At 42.8% G+C, this 23826-nt stretch overlaps 1 protein-coding gene across 2 annotated transcripts; it reads left to right on the top strand.

The window, feature by feature from the left end:
- Positions 1–18292: 18292 nt before the first annotated feature.
- On the top strand, positions 18293–23044 carry LOC147452752 (uncharacterized). Of its 2 annotated transcripts, XM_086518348.1 has the most exons (3): positions 18293–19450; positions 19535–21235; positions 22103–23044. In XM_086518348.1, the coding sequence occupies exons 1-3, from the start codon at positions 18535–18537 to the stop codon at positions 22504–22506; spliced, it is 3021 nt and encodes a 1006-aa protein (XP_086374474.1). In that variant the 5' UTR covers positions 18293–18534; the 3' UTR covers positions 22507–23044. The 2 variants fall into 2 exon arrangements, with proteins under 2 accessions (XP_086374474.1, XP_086374473.1); XM_086518347.1 differs by having other exon boundaries at positions 18296–21235.
- The last annotated feature ends 782 nt before the right edge of the window (positions 23045–23826 follow it).

Here is a 23826-nt window from a genome sequence, read left to right as displayed (position 1 = left end):
AATTCTCAAGAGCAAAGTAAGGTGAATTCTAGTAATGGTATGCAAAGTGCATACCTTGATAAGCAAAGTGTTAACAAATCTATCGAGCAAAGTGCTCTCAACTTGAATTCTATAGAGCAACGTGCAACTATTGTAAAACAAACATTACAGGAATTACAAGATTCTCCATCCCAGTATAACTCTAGTTTACTTTCTCCTTTTGCGCGACAAAATCTGCATCACTTACTCATGGAGTATAGTGATGTGTTCTCAAGTGATTTACCACCGGGTTTACCCCCTACACGTGATGTGTAGCATGGCATAGATGTTTTGCCAGGCACTAAACCGTTGAGTAAACCACCTTATCGTATGAGTGCTAAAGAAAACAAGGAGATTGAGAGTCAGTTGGCTGACTACCGTGCCCATGGTTTCATTAGACCTAGCACTTCGCCTTGGGCATCACCATTTCTATTGGTAAAAAAGAAAGATGGTACTAAGCGCATGTGCATAGATTATCACGGATTAAACACCATAACCATCAAGAACAAGTATCCTTTGTCAAGAGTAGATGAGTTGTTTGATCAACTCCATGGGGCAAGATACTATACAAAGAGAGATCTTTGTTTAGGATGCCACCAGGTACGTATCCTTTTAGAAGATATCACCAAAACTGCCTTTAGAACACAGTTCGGGCATTTTGGATTTTTGGTTATGCCTTTTGGTCTAACCAATGCTCCAGCTACATGATGACACTCATAGATAGTGTCTTACGTCCCTATCTTGGAAAATTTATTGTGGTTTTCCTTGATGACATTCTCATTTACAGTAAGACTGAAGATGAACACATAGAACACTTACGATTAGTGTTTGAACAGCTACGAGCTCACGCGTTGTATGCTAAGAAAAGCAAGTGCGATTTCTTTAAAATAGAGATACATTACCTCGGTCAGGTGATCTCTTATTATGGCATCAAGATGGACACTAACAAGGTCGCTGCCATTCTTTGATGGCCACATCCCAACACGGTTGAGGAGCTTTAAATATTTTTAGGCATGGCTGGATTTTATCGCCAGTATATCCGTGACTATGCCAAAACCGTTGTTCCTATGATGGATCAACTTAAAGCAAAAGATAAGACCTTTTCTTGGGAAGAAGCTCAAAAACGAAGCTTCGAACAGCTCAAGGTAGGTATCGCCATTGCTCCCATCCTAGCAATCGTTGACCCAGTTAAGCCGTTTGTGGTAGAGACTGATGCTAGTGATAAAGCAATTGGTGTGGTACTTCTCCAGGAGGGAAGACCTATAGCCTTTGAAAGTAAAAATTTAGATAGAGCTCAGCAGAATTATTTTGTCTATGAGAGAGAGCTCTATGCCATGATTCATGCTTTACGAAAGTGGCGACACTATTTATATGGTGCCGAGTTTGAAGTAGTTTTTTACCATAAGAGTATCTGTCATAAAATCTAATATCTGACCAACCCAAATGATTTTCTCATATTAAAGTGATCATTTAATGTGGGAGAATAAACGGGAACAAGGGTTAAGATATAGATGTGCTTATAGATCTATTTAAGCACGGGGCCAATGGTAAAGGGGTCCAAATGAGAAAAGGTCTATCAAAGAGAAAGGTTAACCAATGTAGCAAAAGACCTTAGGGTTGTCTTCATTAAAGCCTCCAAAGGTAAGTGTTAAAAGCTTTAAGACATAGTCTTTAAAATTTTACTCTTTAGTCACTAAAGTCCAAGCAGGCAATGGGGCAGCTTGCTTAAGCTAGGGTTGTGCTTAAGCAGGGGGGCTGCCTGCTTACCAAGTTCAAAATACTTGCTACTAAAGAGGGGGCGAGCCCTACAAAGGGGGGGGGGGGGGTAGATAGTAAGTGAGCACCTTACCAAGGACCCATATCCTTATGAAAGGAAAGGGGCCACTTGTCAAGTGTAGAGACACACTACTCAAGCAAGTAGGGGTTGTGCTTAAGCACTGTGCTTAAGCAAGGGGGGTGCTAGCTTAGCCTCACAAAGGGAAAGAAGGACACTTGTCAAGAGGCTACACACATTGCCCCAAAGGGAGCCCAACTCTCATTGGCTAGAGGGCTACATGGCCCAATCAGCTTCAAAGGAATCCTAGGAAAGGGGGTCAACCTAGCTAGCTCTCTCTCTCTCTCTCATTTGAGCCTCCCACGAGCTCTCTCTCCTTCATTCTTCCCTTCACACACTCTTGTGAATCAAGGATTCCATCTCCTTCTCCAAACCTGAGAAGTTGAGTGCCTACTACCACAAGCTCTTGGCTATGGATGCAAATCCACACAAGAGAATGCTTATGCTTGCTTATCAATCTCTCTAATCTCCATTAACTCTATGCTAAATTATTCTACAAGAGCTATGAGTGATTATGTGCAAGGGGTTATTTCTTTCTAGTAGAGCTACTTCTACTTCTCTCTTCTTCCTCACTCCCTGCTAGCTCTCCTCACCTTTCATGGTGTTTGAGGTCTTGGGATTGAGGCTGGGCATTTTTCAAGTTCATGCTAATCATGTTTACTATTGTAGTTATGCTAATGCTTGGTGAGTGAAGCTTACCATCTTCATATCATCAAGAAGGTTTCAAGGAATACAAACAGTTGTATTGTCAACAAGTCTTCCGTCATGGAAGAATCTATAATACAAATGCCTATTGGAGGGGGGACCGGCTCCAACTAATCCGGTCCTCTATTGGTGTCAATTTCTCTAAACTCTCACTCTCTTTTACAAGTATTGATCATGTCATGTTAATGAAATAATGTGTTAAGTGTTGCTCTCTCTATTCAAGCACTTTCTTTCTCACTATACATCTACACACTAAAGAATACTCAAGGAAATGCTCAATATGTTGTTTACTTTCCGCTCCGACTCAAGTTAAAAGGCTAATTCCATTACACTATCAAATGGTTTACTACTCAAATAGACTTGAAGGGCCATAAAGCTAGATGGGCAGAATCCTTCAAGATTATGATTGTAAGCTACACTATCGCAAGGGGCGATATCATGTAGTAGCGGATGCACTAAGTGAGATGCCTCAGATTAATTCACTTGCTTTCACGGAAGGCTAAAGAGTGGATTTTTGGAGTCATTACGTGGCCAGTGTGCACAAGATCAATCATATACTAAAGTGTGGAGTGCAATTTTAAAAAGGGATCCCTCACACTCACATGTCTCTGAACAGCTAGATCAACATGTCTCTACACGCAGATACAAACTCCAACACAGAGAGCTCCACCCCTACTCAGGAAGAGCTTAAGTGATGGAAGAATTTTTCCATGGATGATGGCTACTTACTCCACGAGAGTAGAGTATGTGTGCCAAAGGACTCAGACACTAGGCGTCAAATCTTATTTGAGTGTCACGATAGTCCAAGTGCTGGTCATCCAGGTATTCGTAAGACCTATGCCTTAGTTCGACGACAATTTTATTGGTCGGGCTTACATCATGATATTCAAGAGTACGTACTAAATTGCCAACAGTGCCAAGTTAATAAGGCAAAGCGCCTCAAGGTAGGTGGCCTTTTACATCCTTTAGAGATTCCACAAGGTAAGTGGGAGATTATTTCTAAGGATTTTGTATTAGGACTACCTACTACAAACCGTGGCCATGATGCCATATGGGTAATTGTAGACCATCTCACAAAGATGGATTGATTCATTCCCACTAAGACTACGGTTAAGACATCGGAATTAGCACGGCTATTTGTAGAGCATATATATAAACTCTATGGTCTTCCAACTAGTACCATTAGTGACAGAGATAAAGTTCAATAATCACTTCTGGACAGCTGTGTTCCAAAATTTGAAAATTAAACTTAATCTAAGTACGGCTGATCATCCAGAAACAGATGTTCAAACCGAAAGAGTTAATCAAGTGCTAGAGGATATGCTACGAGCGTACGTTAGCAAGAAGCAAAACGATTAAGAAGGCTACTTACGTATATTGGAATTTGCTTATAATAGTTCAAAGAATGTGACTACAGGGTTTAGTCCATTTATGCTTTTGTATGGATTTCAACCTAGATCACCCGTTACGATGGGGTGGCTAAGGAGAAGATACAACAAGTGAAGGATTTTCTCCAAGACCATTTTGACATCCTTCGAATTGCTCAACAAAATGTTAAGCAAGCTCAAGATCGATATAAGACTCGTACACAGATGAACATCCTCGTCTTGCTACTTTTGAAGAAGGAGACAAGGTTTTCCTCAAAGTTTCGGAGCATTCAGAAAGTCTGAAGACGAGAAAAGTTGCTAAACTTTCACCACGCTATTGTGGAGCGTTTCCCATTTTCAAACGTATAGGTCAAGTGGCCTATAAGTTAGCTCTTCCAGAGCACTCACGAGTTCATCCTGTTTTTAATGTTAGCCGATGACAAAAACAGCTAGGACAGAATGATAATGTCATTGACACAGGTGTGTTAGTTGACCTTATCAAACCGCCAAGCATCCCTCATGAGCCAAAAAAGATTTTGGATTCTCATGAGCTTCGCACCAGACATCATGTCAGACGACGAGAGGTGTTGGTAAAATGGCTAGATAGACCTGAAGAAGGTTTTACATGGGAGAATGTCTCCACACTTAAGAAATGTTTTCCTACGTTCGTTTTCGAGGACGCAAACCATTCTCCAAGGGGAGGTTAATGTAAGTACATGGGCCCTATGGGCAAGGTCACTGGCACGGTCGGACAGTGTGTACGCTAGGGGGAGTCTATAAGATAGAACGATTGGGTGGAGACTAGCACACACATTACCACCGTCCTTTCTGTCATAATAATCAATATCTAATTCTCCTAAATGATTTTCTCATATTAAACTGATCATTTAATGTGGGGAAGTGCCAAGGGAGAAAAAGCTAGAATATTGGTTAAGTTAGCAGACCGGCCACAGTAGGGATCCAAAGGAGGGAAAATAGGAATCCAAAGGGGGGGCCATCTGCAAAAGAGCCATGTAAAACAATGGGCCAAAAAGACCCTAAGGTTCAGCCCATTAAGACTTCCAAAATGCTAAGGTTCCAAAATTCAAAGGTTGTGTCCAAAGGTCAACCCTAGGGAAAATTGGATGCTTAGTGTGTGACCAAAAAGTCTTTCTACATCCCTACATGGGAGGGGGCGAGCCCCAAAGCTAGGGGATGAGAGAGAAAGCCACACACACACACACAGGCTCCCTTTACACAAAGGGAATGAGGGACACATGTCAGCTCCCTAGGCCAGATGCCCACAAGGTGTGCCCAATTCCTATTGGAAGACCCTTGAAGTGGACCAATGAGAATTAAGCTAGAGTAAATCTAGTTTAATTAATTTAAAAACATTTAATAAAAGAAACCAATGAGAATTAAGTCTCCTAGAAGACTATTGGGCAGTCTCCCAAGGGGTCCAATGAGCATTCAGGAGCCCCATGGCTTGCCTGATTCCTATTGGCCAGGAGGCAAAGGGGTCCAATGAGAGTTTAGTTTAATTATTTAATTACCTAAAGCTCTCACAAAAGGGGAAAGGGGGACACATGTCTAAAGGCTATCACTTATGCTGCTTAATTCCTATTGGCTTGACCTGGGGAGGTCCAATGAGGCAAAGGCCAGACTTATTTAGCAGCTAGGGCTCGCCCAAGAGAGGGGGGGGGGCTGATTTTTACTTGGCATTGACACACACACTCTCACACTTGACCATGTGTGAAGGGAAAATACTCTATCTCCTCCCAAGCTTTAATGGAGAGCTCATCACCTACTCCAAGCTTGTGAGATAGAAGCCTACATCAACACTCTCTTGGCATGTGGATGCAAATCCAACCAAGAGCCAAGCTTCAATGCATGCTCATCTTCTCTACCAAGCTAATTACTAAGCTAAGCTATGCTAATATGAGTGATTATGTGAGGAGATGTACTTCTTTCTCGTAAGATACTTCTTTTTCCTCTCAATCTACTCTCATACCCTGCTAGCTCTCACCATCTTCGAAGGTGTGTGAGGTCTTGGGTCTGAGAACGGGGATAATTCAAGTTGTGTTTGATTAAGTGTTTTGCTTGGTGTATGAAGCTTCCATCTTCATTGCACTAGCTAGTCTTGAAGGAACACAAAGAATTGTATTGTACAATGTCTCTCTTGATGGGAGAAACCATAATACAAAGCCTTTTGGAGGGGGGACCGGCTCCATGCAAATCCGGTCCTCAACTGTTGTCAATAGCTTAATTGCTCTCTCTTTTGAAAGTATTGTCGATGCTATCTAACTAGGTGTTATGCTTTTTGTTGCTCTCTCCACCCAAGCACTCTTGTAATTCTCATTAGGAATCAACTCTAATGAAATGCCCACTATGTTCATGCTAAATTCCGCTACACATAAGATTTTAGGCCATTAAATGTTACATTGGTATCAGAGCTCAAGGTTTCTCTTTTCTTGCTCAAGAAGGGAGGTCCTCAAGCTAGCTACAAATGGTTGGTATTATTAATTGCCTGTGAGTAAGTAGAATAGGGATTTTTCAGCCTTTCAGTGCGCCTGCCTTTGTGCAGTTAACGGGGCATCACCGTCGAGAGCTATGGTCTTAATAGTGGAGTCCTACGGGGCTTGCCTACGGCTTAACCACTATTGAGCTATTAGAAGCTTGACAGGAGCCGGTGCTGTTTTGGTGTCGAAAGACCCTCTCTTCTATTCCTTGCAATTAATGGTATTCGAGCCGCGGGTACAGTAGCTTGAGTGCTTTTTCTAAAGGGGTAAAGAGGAGTAGCAACTAGGGCTTGAAGTGCCAAAGTACACCTAAAAAGTTTACACCTAAAAGTTGTTAGAATGGCTGACAATAGTAAAGAGAGTGAAATTAATGTTGATAACTTTGATTTTGCTTTCGAGCAAGCTACTAATGATGCTTCAATGCTTGTTAACTATCTTATTTCTAGGCTTCAACAAGCCATGGGCAATCCATCTCTCCAAAGTGAAGTGCAACGGCAGCTCCGTGCTCACGGGATTCTCCAAGCTCATCACCATGACGAGAGAACACCTAGGAAGCCTCCTTGTGAGACTACCAAAAGAGGTCTCTCTCCGATTCGGGAAGAAGAAGAGAATCCATATGAAGGGCTCAAGAACTTACTTCTGGATGATGCATCTACTTCCCAAAGGAGAATTCAAGAGCCTCCACCGAAGGAACGAGAAAGAAGCGAGTCTCCCGCCACCTCGGCGGAGATGGCTCCACGAAGACGGCGGGCTAAACGCTCTCCATCACCACCAAAGCGGAGAAGACCATCACATTCCTCTCCACGCCATAATTCAAAGAGGGATGATAGAAAGCAAGAGAAGAAAAAGGCGAGAAAGAGGACACCCTCTTCTCCATCTTCTTCATCCTCTTCCTCTTATGAAAGCTATGGTGAAGACGACAAAGATCAAGACAAGAAAAAGGCGAGAAAGAGGTCACCCTCTTCTCCACCTTCTTCAAATTCTTCATCTTCTGAAGAAAGTGATGGTGCAACTTTTGAACCATCAAAAAGAAGAGGCCATAGGAAATCCTATGCCGCATGGAAGAGGTCGTCCAAGCTGAAGAAATTCAAAGAGGGAGGGAAGAGCATCTCTTTCCTTACCTATGATGGCACCTTCGGTGCTACAGACAAAGTTTTGGCCTTTATCCAGCAATTCGATGCGGCGTTTGGAGATGAGGGCTTCACGGAGTCCTCTAAGCTACGCCATGTAGCTATGCACTTTCAAAAGTCCGCCAGACAATGGTGGTCTAGCCTACGAGCCAACGGTGAAGCTCCACGAACATGGAAGGCTTTAAGAGCTTCCATTATGAAGCAGTTTTTGGCCACCGATGCCAAAGACAAAGTACTCACCGAATGGCGAAGCTTAAAGCTCTCTCCCAATGAATCCATCCACAAATATGTAGACAAGTTTTGGGACCTACAACTCAAAGCCACTGTCTTCAAAAAGTTGGATTTTGGAGAGCAAAAGCAACAATTTTGTGCGGGCTTAACCGAAGAAATGGCGGAGTATGTCAACTCCCAAAGACCACGTACCATATCGGCGGTAATACACCATACTATGGTGGCCTCGCGAATCAATTTCCAAACGGGGGGTAAAAGAAATAATAAGCCCCCGGAAAACAAGGGTTCCAATGAGCCTAAGGGGAAGGACAATGTCCAAAAGTCTCCTAAGGGCAATTCCAACAAAGCTAAAGAGAAGGGAGTTTACAAAGGAAAGAATAAACTCTCTCCTGAAGAGCTTGAGCATTATCGTAAAGATAACCGGTGTTTCAAGTGCGGCGAACAAGGGCATGCGTACCGCGCTTGTCCCCAAAAGAACAACCGCCAAGATCCTCCTAGAGTTTCTTTGGTTGAAATCCAAGAGGAGGAGATTCACCAAACTCACCACAAAGGATCTCCTCTATGCCATGCTTGGGGAAAGGTAAGAGAACATGATGCTTTTATTCTCTTTGACCCTGGTTCTACTCACAATTTCATATCTATGGAGTTAGCCACCAAGCTAGGCATACAATCCTACGAGATGGGAGATATCCTACCCGCAGACAGTGCCTTCAAGGGGCAAGAAGCTTCAGTCACTCCCTTAATCGGGAAATTGAGGCTTCATGTCCAAGGCTATGTGGACAAAGAGGACTTCTTTATCTCTCCTCTCAAGCATGAGGATGTAATCCTAGGGGCACCATGGTTTGACCGTCTGGCTGCCCATGTTAAATTTCCTGAAAGGAGAATCTCCTTTAAGTTCAAGGAAAAGGACATGTATATAGATGCTAGGGAGATGGGTAACACCATCCCCATTGTACATACACCAGCTTTCAACAAGTCAATAAAGAGCTCTATTTCCGTGTACATGATTTTTGTTAAAGATTCTCAAAATGAACCTAATGCTTTAGCAAAAGAAAATAAAAGCAACCAAAAGGAATTAGAGTTATCCAATTTTCTCAAGGGGTTTCAAGATGTCTTTATTGACGACATCCCTTGTGAGCTACCTCCTAAACGAGGTAATGACGACCATGCAATTGAACTTCTTCCAGGAAGTTCACCGCCTAACAAACCTCCTTATAGAGTTTCTCAAGCTCAACAAGAGGAGATTATGCGGCAAGTGCATGAGTTAATTGAGAAGGGCATGGTTAGGCCTAGCTCATCTCCATTTTGCTCACCTGTGCTATTAGTGCAAAAGAAAGACGGCACATATCGTATGTGTGTCGACTATAGAGCACTAAATAGGATCACTATCAAGAATAGGTTTCCCGTTCCACGGGTAGAAGACCTATTTGATAAGCTACAAGGATCGACCTACTTCAGTAGGATTGACCTGAAAAGTGGCTAATCATCAACTAATGGATAGGATTGATCAAGACATTGTAAAGACCGCATTTCGTACTACATTTTTGGTCTTTACGAATACATTGCATGCCTTTTGGCTTGACTAATGCACCAGCCACATTAACCGCTTGATGGAGAACTGTTCAGGTCTCCATCGAACCTTCACTGGAGTGTTCGTTGATGATATATCATCCTACTCTAATCATTGGAGGAACACAAGCAACACCTCCAGGTACCATTTCAAGTTTTAAGAGAGAATAAACTTTATGTAATCAAAAGAAAAGTGAATTTTTCTTGCAAGAGATTCAATTTTAGGTCACATTATCTCTCAAGATGGAATCCAAATGGATCCATCCAAGTTAGAGGTAATAAAAGGATGGCCTAAAACCAAGGAATCTTCATGAACTAAGAAGCTTTATAGGTATGTGTGCATACTATAGACGCTTCATAGAAAAGTTCTCACAAATTGGCGGACCATTACATGACCTAACAAAGAAAAAATGTTAGGTATACTGGTCTGCTAAGGAGAACAATGCTTTCGAAAAGCTTAAAGAAAAGCTTATCTCTCCCAACCTGTGCTTACACTACCGATCTCTCAAAACCATTTGAGGTCCAATGTGATGCTTGTGGTGATTGCCTTGGGGCTGTTCTGCTCCAAGAAGGGCACGCCATAGGCTATGAGAGTCGAAGGCTCGACCCTGTTGAGCAAGCTCTAGGCATATACGAAAAAGAACTCCTACAGTAAGATACCAATGTAACATTTAATGGCCTAAAAATCTTATGTGTAGCGAATTTAGCATGAACATAGTGGGCATTTCATTAGAGTTGATTCCTAATGAGAATTACAAGAGAGGCTTGGGTGGAGAGAGCAACAAAAAGCATAACACCCTAGTTAGATAGCATCGACAATTACTTCAAAAGAGAGAGCAATTAAGCTATTGACAACAGTTGAGGACCGGATTTGCATGGAGCCGGTCCCCCCCTCCAAAAGGCTTTGTATTATGGTTTCTCCCATCAAGAGAGACATTGTACAATACAATTCTTTGTGTTCCTTCAAGACTAGCTAGTGCAATGAAGATGGAAGCATCATACACCAAGCAAAGCACTTAATCAAACACAACTTGAATTATCCCCGTTCTCAGGACCCAACCTCACACACCTTCGAAGATGGTGACGAGCTAGCAGGGTATGAGAGTAGATTGAGAGGACAAAGAAGTATCTTACGAGAAGAAGTACATCTCCTCACATAATCACTCATATTAGCATAGCTTAGCTTAGTAATTAGCTTGGTAGAGAAGATGAGCATGCATTGAAGCTTGGCTCTTGGTTGGATTTGCATCCACATGCCAAGAGAGTGTTGATGTAGGCTTCTATCTCACAAGCTTGGAGTAGGTGATGAGCTCCATTAAAGCTTGGGAGGAGATAGAGTATTTTCCCTTCACACACATGGTCAAGTGTGAGAGTGTGTGTGTCAATGCCAAGTAAAAATCAGCCCCCCCCCTCTCTTGGGCGAGCCCTAGCTGCTAAATAAGTCTGGCCTTTGCCTCATTGGACCTCCCCAGGTCAAGCCAATAGGAATTAAGCAGATAAGTGATAGCCTTTAGACATGTGTCCCCCTTTACCCTTTTGTGAGAGCTTTAGGTAATTAAATAATTAAACTAAACTCTCATTGGACCCCTTTGCCTCCTGGCCAATAGGAATCAGGCAAGCCATGGGGCTCCTGAATGCTCATTGGACCCCTTGGGAGACTGCCCAAATAGTCTTCTAGGAGACTTAATTCTCATTGGTTTTCTTTTATTAATGTTTTTAATTAAATTAAACTAGATTTACTCTAGCTTAATTCTCATTGGTCCACTTCAAGGGTCTTCCAATAGGAATTGGGCACACCTTGTGGGCATCTGGCCTAGGGAGCTGACATGTGTCCCTCATTCTTTGTGTAAAGGAGCCTGTGTGTGTGTGTGTGTGGCTTTCTCTCTCATCCCCTAGCTTTGGGGCTCGCCCCCTCCCATGTAGGGATGTAGAAAGACTTTTTGGTCACACACTAAGCATCCAATTTTCCCTAGGGTTGACCTTTGGACACAACCTTTGAATTTTGGAACCTTAGCATTTTGGAAGTCTTAATGGGCTGAACCTTAGGGTCTTTTTGGCCCATTGTTTTACATGGCTCTTTTGCAGATGGCCCCCCTTTGGATCCCTATTTTCCCTCCTTTGGATCCCTACTGTGGCCGGTCTGCTAACTTAACCAATATTCTAGCTTTTTCTCCCTTGGCACTTCCCCACATTAAATGATCAGTTTAATATGAGAAAATCATTTAGGAGAATTAGATATTGATTATAATGACATTACCTCTCTCTTGAAATCATAGTCGTCCTCGACTATGGTGTAGAGAAGATAAAGCATATGCATGAGTCCTTTTCTTAGCGGGTAGAGGATCCCTATGTTACCCTACGACATCATTCCATAATGGATGACTAGTCCATTTGGCGCTTGAGAGCCTGAGGCTGCCGCAAGCATGTCTGCACATTAGTCCTATCAGTCTTCCATAGTAGAGTGACAAGCTCTTTATCTTCTCTACACCATAGTCGAGGACGACTATGATTTCAAGAGAGAGGTAATGTCATAATAATCAATATCTAATTCTCCTAAATGATTTTCTCATATTAAACTGATCATTTAATGTGGGGAAGTGCCAAGGGAGAAAAAGCTAGAATATTGGTTAAGTTAGCAGACCGGCCACAGTAGGGATCCAAAGGAGGGAAAATAGGGATCCAAAGGGGGGGCCATCTGCAAAAGAGCCATGTAAAACAATGGGCCAAAAAGACCCTAAGGTTCAGCCCATTAAGACTTCCAAAATGCTAAGGTTCCAAAATTCAAAGGTTGTGTCCAAAGGTCAACCCTAGGGAAAATTGGATGCTTAGTGTGTGACCAAAAAGTCTTTCTACATCCCTACATGGGAGGGGGCGAGCCCCAAAGCTAGGGGATGAGAGAGAAAGCCACACACACACACACACAGGCTCCCTTTACACAAAGGGAATGAGGGACACATGTCAGCTCCCTAGGCCAGATGCCCACAAGGTGTGCCCAATTCCTATTGGAAGACCCTTGAAGTGGACCAATGAGAATTAAGCTAGAGTAAATCTAGTTTAATTAATTTAAAAACATTTAATAAAAGAAACCAATGAGAATTAAGTCTCCTAGAAGACTATTGGGCAGTCTCCCAGGGGTCCAATGAGCATTCAGGAGCCCCATGGCTTGCCTGATTCCTATTGGCCAGGAGGCAAAGGGGTCCAATGAGAGTTTAGTTTAATTATTTAATTACCTAAAGCTCTCACAAAAGGGTAAAGGGGGACACATGTCTAAAGGCTATCACTTATGCTGCTTAATTCCTATTGGCTTGACCTGGGGAGGTCCAATGAGGCAAAGGCCAGACTTATTTAGCAGCTAGGGCTCGCCCAAGAGAGGGGGGGGGCTGATTTTTACTTGGCATTGACACACACACTCTCACACTTGACCATGTGTGAAGGGAAAATACTCTATCTCCTCCCAAGCTTTAATGGAGAGCTCATCACCTACTCCAAGCTTGTGAGATAGAAGCTTACATCAACACTCTCTTGGCATGTGGATGCAAATCCAACCAAGAGCCAAGCTTCAATGCATGCTCATCTTCTCTACCAAGCTAATTACTAAGCTAAGCTATGCTAATATGAGTGATTATGTGAGGAGATGTACTTCTTTCTCGTAAGATACTTCTTTTTCCTCTCAATCTACTCTCATACCCTGCTAGCTCTCACCATCTTCGAAGGTGTGTGAGGTCTTGGGTCTGAGAACGGGGATAATTCAAGTTGTGTTTGATTAAGTGTTTTGCTTGGTGTATGAAGCTTCCATCTTCATTGCACTAGCTAGTCTTGAAGGAACACAAAGAATTGTATTGTACAATGTCTCTCTTGATGGGAGAAACCATAATACAAAGCCTTTTGGAGGGGGGACCGGCTCCATGCAAATCCGGTCCTCAACTGTTGTCAATAGCTTAATTGCTCTCTCTTTTGAAAGTATTGTCGATGCTATCTAACTAGGTGTTATGCTTTTTGTTGCTCTCTCCACCCAAGCACTCTTGTAATTCTCATTAGGAATCAACTCTAATGAAATGCCCACTATGTTCATGCTAAATTCCGCTACACATAAGATTTTAGGCCATTAAATGTTACACTTTCACTCGCTTTGAGGGCATACATGCAAATGAAGGGGTTGTTATCCATGTCATTGACCATGAGATATATATATATAATATAATATATATATATATATATATATATATATATATATATATATATATTTTTTTTACCATCCAGGTCATAGCGATTCCGTCTCACTAGGGACACCCGTACCCTTCAAATTTACATGATATTATGTTTTTCTTGGCATTATAGTGTGTTTTCAAAAGGGTAGATAACATTTTTCACTCGTGCAAAATCCTTGAATTGGGTAAAATGCTTTTAAAAAAAGACAAACCTTGACATTGGCACCTTGAATGGGGAGAGAGATTGCACAGTTAACGGGCCTTCTACTAGTTATGGGATTTTTTTTAATTTTTTTTTAAAGAGTTAAACTATGTGACATGCTTAAAAATCTATAATTTCTTTGAATTCTGATAGGCAAGAGTGCCTTTGAAAAATGTGTGTGTGTGTGTGTGTGTGTGTGTGTGTGTGTGAGTGAGAGAGAGAGAGAGAGAGAGAGAGAGAGAGAGAGAGAGGACAAAATATATAACGCCCAACTAATGATGCAACCAGGAGAAGGGGGGGTAGAAAAAAAGAGAGAGAGCAAAATGTTAAGGATGTAGGAACAATCTAAAGACACATTAACGTTCTACATGAGAACTATTCAACAATTGAATACTTGTGAGAAGGGGGAAAGGGGGGGGGGGGGGGGGGGGGAAGAGAGAGAGAGAGAGAGGAGGAGAAGAAAAGGAAGAAGAATAAGAGAGTTGTTAATTCCATTGCAACAAAACAATCTACCTTCTTTGTGTATGTTGAAAGCATGCATCTCACTTGACCACAGATGTTAATTCAGCTCCCACAAGAGCCTTGTTGGTTTCGCTGTGGAGCGGAAGCATTGCTACCTTGCAAACTCCTTACATGGTTCCACATAAATGTGGGAAGGTCAATAGAGTCCTTTCTTGAGTGTCACAGACTATTTCTAATCCTCCTCCTCCTCCATGCAGCAGGACTAGACCCTGATACCACCTCGCCCCTCAAAGCTTCTACACGTCATCATTCTCCTTCATGCAACAAGAATCGACCCATTTTTTCGCTGCTAGATGCGAAGAATATTGGCATTACCAAAGCAAATTCCCTTTGCCAAAAGGGTCGCCTCCTTGATGTCATTTCCCTAAGGCTAATAATCACTACATTAAGGATTTTCCCAAACAACTCACATCCACATATTCAAGCCCAAGTCAAAACCAACCTAAAGTCACATTTCTCAAAATCAATCTAATAGCAATTAGCACCATCTCTCAACTATCATTTTTTTTTGTATGCGGTGGCCCCTCTAGACAAGTTGGTAGAGGAGTGTCCTTACATAGGCACAAAGGGCAATGCTCAACCTCAAAATTGTTATGACATTTAATGCCTATTTTTTAAGATCTTCTCAAAAGTTTCCAACTGCTCTAGAGACAATGACCCAAGAGGAGATAAGGGAAGAGATGACATTTTGAGTTGCAAGGTCTCCAAACAAGAAGACAGTCATTCTTGTGGCTGGAGGGTGTTAGTGAACACAAAGCTCTTGTTGGAGCGCATGTATGGGGAGGATTGCAGAAGCGTAAGCACCTTCTCTTTGTTCATCATTATCCATGGCTTATTAATAGCTTCTTAAACTAATGTATAGGGTTGAATGATTTTGCAAGCTAGAAAACTAGCACAGTATAGAGTTGTGCATGTTGATTTTTTCAGGATCCCATTGGTCGGTAACATGATCAACCTTGTAACAACATGCCCGGAAGGAGTGTCCAATGCATTTGTGTCGCCAGCACCAAGGCCCACTCCACGGCCTCAACCTATGAGATACCCCCTAGCTCCTTTAGCAATACAGCAGCCTATCCTCATCCCCATTTCCCCATATACATCTCCAAGGACCTCGTCCCCTCATCACCCTCCATCCATGTTTGATGCCCCTACCTCTCCAACACACCAACGAACACCCCCCCACACACATCAATTATCCCCTCGTGACTCACCCTCTATCCCTCATGCCCGTTCCTCACTTTCTATTGGAGATCAGTAAAACACTCACTAAATTGTACTCATTTGTACACATTGAATGAAAAATTGGAGGCAAATTTTCCTATGTATTGATCATTGTATAATGTTTACAAAGGTGATGCATACAGCTTGTTAAGAAAACGGCATTCATATGCCGTCTTGGGTTTATGATGAAGTGATTTATTACAGTGATCTGTGAAACTGGTCTTTGTATTAGGGTATACAATGCACAACATCTAGACTACCTTCTACAATTTGTGAACATACTACCGTAGTTTCCTTTCTCTCAGATACTTGCAGCATACCAAGTGGGAGAAGAGTTTAGTCAACATGATCACAATGAGAACATAAGTTACATAGACACAATAACTCCTGGACATGCAACATATACCTTTTGCATGTTGCACTTGAAAAATAAAATTGCAGGCATGTTGAGTTCGATCTCATTAAGCAAATCCTCGTGGACCTGTCTTAGGGTGACATTTTAATTTACTTCTAGCGCTAACAATTGTCACCAGCTCATTTTCACACATTACTTCAATCGCCCTGAAGGGATTACTAGCATCATCACATAGGTCCTAGTCCATAGCTACCAAGTGATCATTTATTCGATGCCACCTTATGTAGTACAAGGAAACTATGAATTTTTGTGATGCTATCATACACTTGCACATAATTGACAGTTTGTCCACCTTGCACAAAATGCCTTAGAATTGTGGATATCCCAAGCGTCATCTAGAAAAGCAAGGTAGCTTTTCGACTTGCAGATGAACATGGTCTTTGTCTTACCTCTTTGTCATGGAAGAAGTCTATAAACACATGTAAGGGCATGAAGATAGAGACACGTACATACATGTTTGCAACGTTTGGTCGTAAGTACTTCTGAAGTTCTGGATGAAGCTTGAATATGCCTGTTTGCAACATTTGGTCGTAAGTACTTCTGAATTTTTGGATGGAGCTTGAGTCTGAAACACTTAGAAGTTTCCGGAGACGAGATTGGCCACTCTAGACCATTATGTGTGGGAAGTGGGAGATGAATGAGGATGCCGAAGCCATGGATAGAGTGAGGCGTGTTGTAGAAGAAGTCGTAGAGCACTTTCTTTACCGTCTTCCTCGTCTGAGACATGCGAAAGCCTTTGACACGTCCTTTCTAGATATTGACGAATTGGTTACTCGCCCGCTTTCTTCTTCTTGTCTACACAAGAACCTAGTTGCCAATGGTTATTCTAGTCGATAACCATCGACCATGGTCCAGGTCGAAGTTGTTGAAGATTTCCACTGACTTGATAGATGTAGATGGTCAATGAGGTCGCCTGCTCTCCATTGTTGTTTCCTTTACGGGGTTTGTGATGGAACATAGAGAAGACAAGGAAAAGAGGCACTATAGTTTAGACAGCGAAGAAAATGCCGAGAAGAGAGTTGCACCCTTCGGTGTATACAAACTTTCTGACTTAGAAAAGTGTACCTACATTCAATGTGATTTACGTCACATTCGACCTATCTCTATTCGTGCAAAAGGATAATTCATGCAAATTGCGATATATTTTCAATTCCAAGCTTTCTAAAGCAATTAAAACATCATTTCTAAAATTGCAAAAATTCAAGATAGAAATGAAATAAATTGGAGCTACCGTTATGATAGGTCAAAATCTATTGTTGGATGGCATTCTCTCTCTACCACCAAAAGGACCAAAATTGAATCCAAAATTTTCCTGACGATGAAACCTTAAATGAGATATACCATCAAACCATCCCAAAAAAAACCAAGTTTATGACTTGCTCCGTGCTAGACACAACTACAACTTGCAATCAAGCCCAAAAAAAAACAAAAGCATTAGTAAAGTAACTAATAACTATACTCAGCCTGGTGATTTTTGTAATCAGATAAATCTCACATAAAGAAACATGGTTGGCTCTGCTCACATAATTCAAAGAAGCACAGCTCTATTCACATGTGTACACATATGTAGAATGTAGTTTATAATACATTGTGCTTCCATCGTTCATAGAACCTATGCGCCAATGGTGAAGGTAAAGTGGTATCCCACTTATAGATATTGACCATGATCCCTTTTGGGACTCAATGTCATAACATTAGTCTTGTGTAAGGCAATCATAAAGCCCATCATCAAAAACCACTCTTGCCGGTCTCACTGAAGATTCATCCCTAGTTTATGTGGGTTTTAGAGAGAGAGAGGGGGTATCAAGACTTTCATAGTTACATTTGGTGCCCATGTGATCATGCATGAGGCATAAGTATCCACTACTAAAGTAACTGATGACTATGCTTTGTGCGGCCATTGTTAACATCTCACGTAAAGAAACATGGTTGGCGATGCTCACATGATTCAAAGAATCGCAACTCGGTTCACATGTGCACATAAAATTTAGATTATTTTTTGTAATGCGTTGTGCTTCCATAGTTTATATATCCTATGTGCCGATGGTGAAGCTAAAGTGGTATCCCACATATTTCTGTGGACTACACACAGTCCCTTTTGGGACTTCCATGTCGTAATATTCACCTTGGGTGGAGAAATCATATTGAAAGAAGGTGGCTTCTTTCAATACCAAAGGATAAAGGAGAGAGTACCTACAGGTATAAGGGCGCATTCGCACAGGCAAGGTTCTACCCCCGCTTGCTTGCGTCAGAAAACACTGCCTTTCACTCTCAACTCTGCCGAAATCGGCAAAGTGAGCATACACCGTCTTCTACCCCCGCCTTGCTTAACAAAAGCGTTTTGTATGCGCGCTGCAGTTACGAGCATAAGACAAAATTGCTGAGGGGTGGTGGGGGTTAAACCGCAGCCGCGCGAATCTGCTCTAACCTTTAAACTGTAGTTGCTAGCATCTCGCTATCTCAGACAGCTGCTAGTCAAGGAACTCTCTGGTGCTCTAGAAGCCAATTCATAAACGTGCTTGTTTGATTTCACGGAAAGGTGCAAGACTTTAAAATCAGAGGCAAATAAAACACGAGAGTTCGAAATGAGCCGGCAAATTGTGATAAGGGCAAAATGGCAGGGCTAGCTGCTCTCTTCCTGTTGGCCGCCATATTTAGCAGCGCTGCCGAATGTAGCAGCGCCGCTACGCCCAACATCACTTGGGAGGCTGAGCGGCTGCTGGCGTTCAAGAGTTCACTCACCCAGACGGAGCGGCTGAGCGGGTGGAGCGCCTCCAATTTGGCGGGAGTGTGCAGCACGTGGCATGGTGTGATTTGCTCAGACGCGGGTGCAGCCACTGTGACTGGCCTCAATTTCACTGAATTCAACGTCAGCGGCCTGCTCACCAGCCCACTGTGCGATCTACCAAATTTAGCGGAGCTCCGACTCCGCAGCAACACGTTCATTCAGAGCTTTCCCGGTTTCCTCCTCCAGTCCTGCACACAGATAACCGTCCTCGACTTCAGCATGAACGGGTTTTACGGCCAGCTGCCGGGCACCATCTCCACCTCCTCCCTCAGACAGCTACAGGATTTCAACATGGAGGGCAACAATTTCAATGGCAGCATCCCCGCCGACCTCGGCAACCTCTCGCAGCTCCGCTTGCTTCGCCTGCGTGGCAATTTGCTCTCCGGCCGCATTCCGCAGTCGCTCGGCCGCCTCTCCATGCTAGAAATCCTGGATCTGTCTTACAATTCCTACACCCCTCAAGAAATCCCCCAAGAATTTGCCAATCTGTCTAGCTTGCAAGAGTGGGACATGCCCGGGTGCGGCCTCGTGGGTGAAATCCCGGCCTGGTTCGGGAACTTGTCGCATTTGTGGTTCATTAACCTCCCCTCCAACAATCTCTCTGGCATCATCCCTCCATCTCTGGCTAACCTCCCCAAGCTCAGAGAAATATATCTCTTTAAAAACCACCTCATTGGCCACCTTCCCCCCTTCAACAGCTCTTCTCTCCAAAACCTCCAATTCCACAAGAATTCTCTCTCAGGTACTATCCCCTCCACCTTTGCTTCTCTTTCCTCTCTGCAAACACTCAACCTTGATTTTAACAACCTCACCGGCCCCTTGCCAGATGGCCTCGCCTCCCTCCCCGCAATCTCCACCTTCGCCGTCTCTGATAACCACCTTTCTGGCTCCCTCTCCTCTGAATGGGGCCTCCACTCTAATCTTTTCCAATTTGATGTCACCAATAACAATTTCACAGGCACCTTCCCGCCGCATCTTTGCAACGGACACAGTCTGGCATACCTCTCTCTCAAGGGTAACCGCATCAAAGGCTCAATCCCTGAAGAGTATGGAAAGTGCAAGAGCGTTTTACGCTTCATGGTCGCTGAAAACGAGCTCTTTGGCAGTGTTCCAAGTGGACTTTGGATGCTACCGAGCGTGCAGATAATTGATCTCCAAAACAACCACCTCTCTGGCAAGATTAGTCTCAGCGATAGCAGCGGTGGTGATGGGAATGGCAACTTGCAGACAATTTTCCTTGATTCAAATCTAATTGAGGGCTCGATTCCGAGTGAAATAAGCAAATTCTGGTTCAATCTGTCCAAGCTGACTGCAGCTCAGAACAAGCTCTCCGGGCCGTTACCTCCGGAAATTGGCAGTCTGACGCGTCTGGGGGTGTTAAACCTTTCAGTCAATGCAATCTCTGGTGAGATACCATCATCAATTGCAGGTTGTCGTGCCCTTACATCGCTTGAATTATCTCAAAACCAGCTCTCTGGAGAAATACCGGCAGAGCTAAGCCTCATACCAGATCTCAACTACATAGATCTCTCCAAGAATCACCTAAATGGGAGCATACCCACTATCTTAGCAAGGTCTACCTACGTGTTTTTTGATGTCTCATACAACGATTTATCTGGGACGGTGCCGGAGCCGCTTGCAAGTGACTTCAGTGCAAGGAGTTTTGAGGGCAATCCAAAGCTTTGTATCTCAGCAGAGTCATGCTCCCTGGCAAGTGCAAAAGATTCAGAAGATGGGAACTTAAACATAAATCTGGTGGTGCCGATTGTGGTGCTCACGGTATGCGCGACCGTGCTATGTGTAGCGCTAATGGTGAGGGTGTACAGAAAGAAAAAGGGGTTGGCAAAGATAGGGCAGGCGTCAAGCGCCGAGTGGGTGGTTGTGCCATTCCAAAGGCTAGGGTTTGATGAAGCAGAGATATATGAGAAGCTAGAGAAGAGTGATGTGATAGGGTCAGGGGGGAGTGGGAGGGTGTATAAGGTGAGCTTGAAGGGAGGGAGGCAGGTAGTGGCAGTGAAGAAGCTGATGATTCCATTAAAGCTGAGCGGAAATACGGGTGCGGTTGCAGTAGCGGGTGCGAATGCGTTGAATGGAGGAGTGGGTGCAGAGAAGAGAGTTAGGGATCATGAGAGCTTTTGTTTCAAGGCAGAGATGGAGACAATGGGCAAGATTCAGCACAAAAACATAGTGAAGCTGATGTGTGCATGTGAGTGCAAGGAGGCAAAGCTGCTAGTGTATGAGTATATGTGCAATGGAAGCTTGGGGGATGTGCTACACAAGTCTTTTAGGAGTGAGTTGTGCTCTTGGGCTACCCGCTTCAAGATAGCTTTGGGGGCTGCAGAGGGGCTTGCTTATTTGCATCATGATTGTGTTCCCCCCATCTTGCACAGGGACGTCAAGGCGAACAACATTCTCTTGGATACTTCCTTTGAAGCTAGGCTTGCAGATTTTGGGGTGGCTAAATCTCTGCTTGCTAAAGGAGCCGCCATGACTGGTGTTGTTGGGTCTTTTGGATACATTGCCCCAGGTTCTCTCTCTCTCTCTCTCTCTCTCTCTCTCTCTCTCTCTCTCTCTCTCTCTCTCTGTGTGTGTGTGTGTGTGTGTGTGTGTGTGTGTGTGTGTGTGTGTCTCTCAATTGAAGGTCATTGAAACGCAAGAGGGGATCAAGGTGAATCGAGCTTGGGTGAATGAAGCCGCCCCCCAAAGGTGCCCTTAGAGGGCCCATGCATGCACAAGAAGATTTAGAAATTTTCTCATGTAGGAAAACAGAGGCTTTTTCAGTATTTTTCATACAATGCATAACATCATAAGCTTCTGCTCGAGAGGCACCGTATACCTAGCTAGGTACGATTGGGGGCAGGGGACCGCCGCCCTCCCCCCCACCGGGCCGGCAGTCCCCTGCCCCAATCGAACCTAGCTAGCTAGGTATATTGCAGTGCCTCCCTCACAGAAGCTCATGATGTTGAAGTAAGTCACAATGTGAGAGTTATTGTGAGAATTTGTCCAAAACTTCTTGTGATGGGGGAGCCTCTTAGGCACTAGAGCATTGGCCTCTCAAAGGTAGATTCAAGAATTTGAAGGTATGGAGGAAAACATATATGTACTATTTGGCCTACCCAAAGGGCAAAGCCAAGCCTTTCAGACCACTAGCCTCTTCTGTTTGGTCAAATTTAATTTTTTTGAAAAATCAAAAAATTTGATTTGTAAATGAGAAAGGATAGTGTGTAAAAGTATTGATTTGAATTTCATTCAGTTAAGGTCTAAAAACCTAATTCATCTAATATGCGACTAGAAAAATGGAGCAAGTGCAAAAAGGATTAGTTTATATGGAAGTCAAATTACTGACATTTTGATAGAGGTTACTCCTATTAAACATGTTTACTTGGTTGTGCAGAGTATGCTTATACATTGCAAGTGGATGAAAAAAGTGACGTGTATAGCTATGGCGTGGTGCTATTAGAGCTATTGACAGGAAGAAGTCCTGGAGGTAAGGAATTAGAATGTGATACTATAGAGCTTGTGAAATGGGTAGCACAAGTGTTGGCTAGATTCAAAGAGGATTTTTGGAAAGTGTTGGATTGTCGCCTAGAGGTGACCGACATTGACAAAGAGAGCGTGGCCAATGTCCTAAAACTTGCCCTCCTCTGTACTTGTGGATTCCCACGACAACGTCCATCCATGCGAGAGGTGGTGGAGTTTCTTCACCGAGCCATGCCAATGAGCATTCTTCTTTCTCAACAACACCATATGGATCTTTCAAACAAAGAAAAACACATCACTATCTCTATGGTTACATGACCTTTAGGATATACAAGCTTGTCCCAAAGTAACTTGAGATGTACAGTACTAGTTCTACATGGAGAATTAACACAATCTAACTTGTATCACTTTATTAGTGGAACATTCTCGATTTCATAGGATTTACATATTGTTTGCCATTGTGTAAAGGTGAGGACTAGTTCCCCCTTTTAAGGATTGCAAAGCCCTTTCATGAACAATTTTGACCTATGGGGTCCGAAGTGGAAAAAATTTATCAAGGATGTGAAAGGGGAGGAAATAGAGCTGACAAGAAAGGATGTTACCCTTGGAGGGGACTTGGTGGGGAGAGAACTAATACTATACATGAAGCGAGATGCATTTCCAATAGACTACAATTCATATGTCCACTTTCCCTATGTTACCTTATTTCTACTCTACATGATGTTTTTGTTCAAACCTACGTTCCTTCATTATCTCATAAAATGGGTGTGGCAATCCCCATGTATGCCCATGTATGCAAGCTTGGGTTACTCTAGGCTCAAGGATATATACCCTCATATTAGAAACTTTCATATCTCATTAGATAGTGAATGGGGTATATAAGGGCCTTTTTATTTGGCAATGCTTAACACTAGGTTGGTAATGGGACACTTTTACGTCCTGTTAAGTGACCATTTTCCTTGAATTATGTCAAGAGTTTCAAAATGGATTTTGAGGTGCTATTTGTCTAGAAAGTTGTCTCATTAGCTGAAAAAAACTTGACATTTTTTTGGAATATGAATTCCATCTTTAACCTTGTCCTTGCACAACATTTCACAACCTAAACTGTGTGAAAAAACGGGTCCTGTTTTTGGTTTTTTTCAACTTTTTGCAACTATATCACTCTAGAATTCATGTTTTTGAGGTCTATAATGCTAGAGAACTATCTTTAGTAGTCCTCAACATGTCCTGATACTTCTAGGGAGAAATAAATGTTAAAGTTGTAAGTTATGACCAAATTACAAAAATTGTCAAATCTTGTTTTTAGCCAATTTTAGCTCTTCTATGATTTTTTTGGTGGCTTTCATGATATCCAAATGCAGTTTTGATTTTCTATGTCACATATTGTAACATAAAGCTAATATTCCTTGAGTTTTGGGGCACCTAATACCCTATTTTGCATAGTAGACAACGATGGTTGATTTTTTCAATTAGAGAAGAAAATGAAACATTCTAGTATATCAAGTATAGCTTTTTCAATATTGCTAGTTTCTTGTGACAACTACATGCATTTTGTAGGTAGTAACCATATCTAGTCATAAGGATCAAATTTGGCTAGATATTGAATAGTTTCTATGGGATTCTACAACTCATAATGTT

Source organism: Adiantum capillus-veneris, chromosome 8, assembly GCF_014529385.1.
Source record: "Adiantum capillus-veneris isolate H3 chromosome 8, ASM1452938v2, whole genome shotgun sequence".
Taxonomy (NCBI): Eukaryota; Viridiplantae; Streptophyta; class Polypodiopsida; order Polypodiales; family Pteridaceae; genus Adiantum; species Adiantum capillus-veneris.
This window is presented reverse-complemented; position numbering and strand designations above follow the sequence as displayed.

Bases quoted from the DNA above. Each gene is read 5' to 3' on its own strand.
- LOC147452752 (XM_086518347.1), top strand. From the start codon at position 18,535: ATGGCAGGGCTAGCTGCTCTCTTCCTGTTGGCCGCCATATTTAGCAGC. The intron at 21,236-22,102 runs GTTCTCTCTCTC...TTGGTTGTGCAG, and splicing joins TTTTGGATACATTGCCCCAG to AGTATGCTTATACATTGCAA.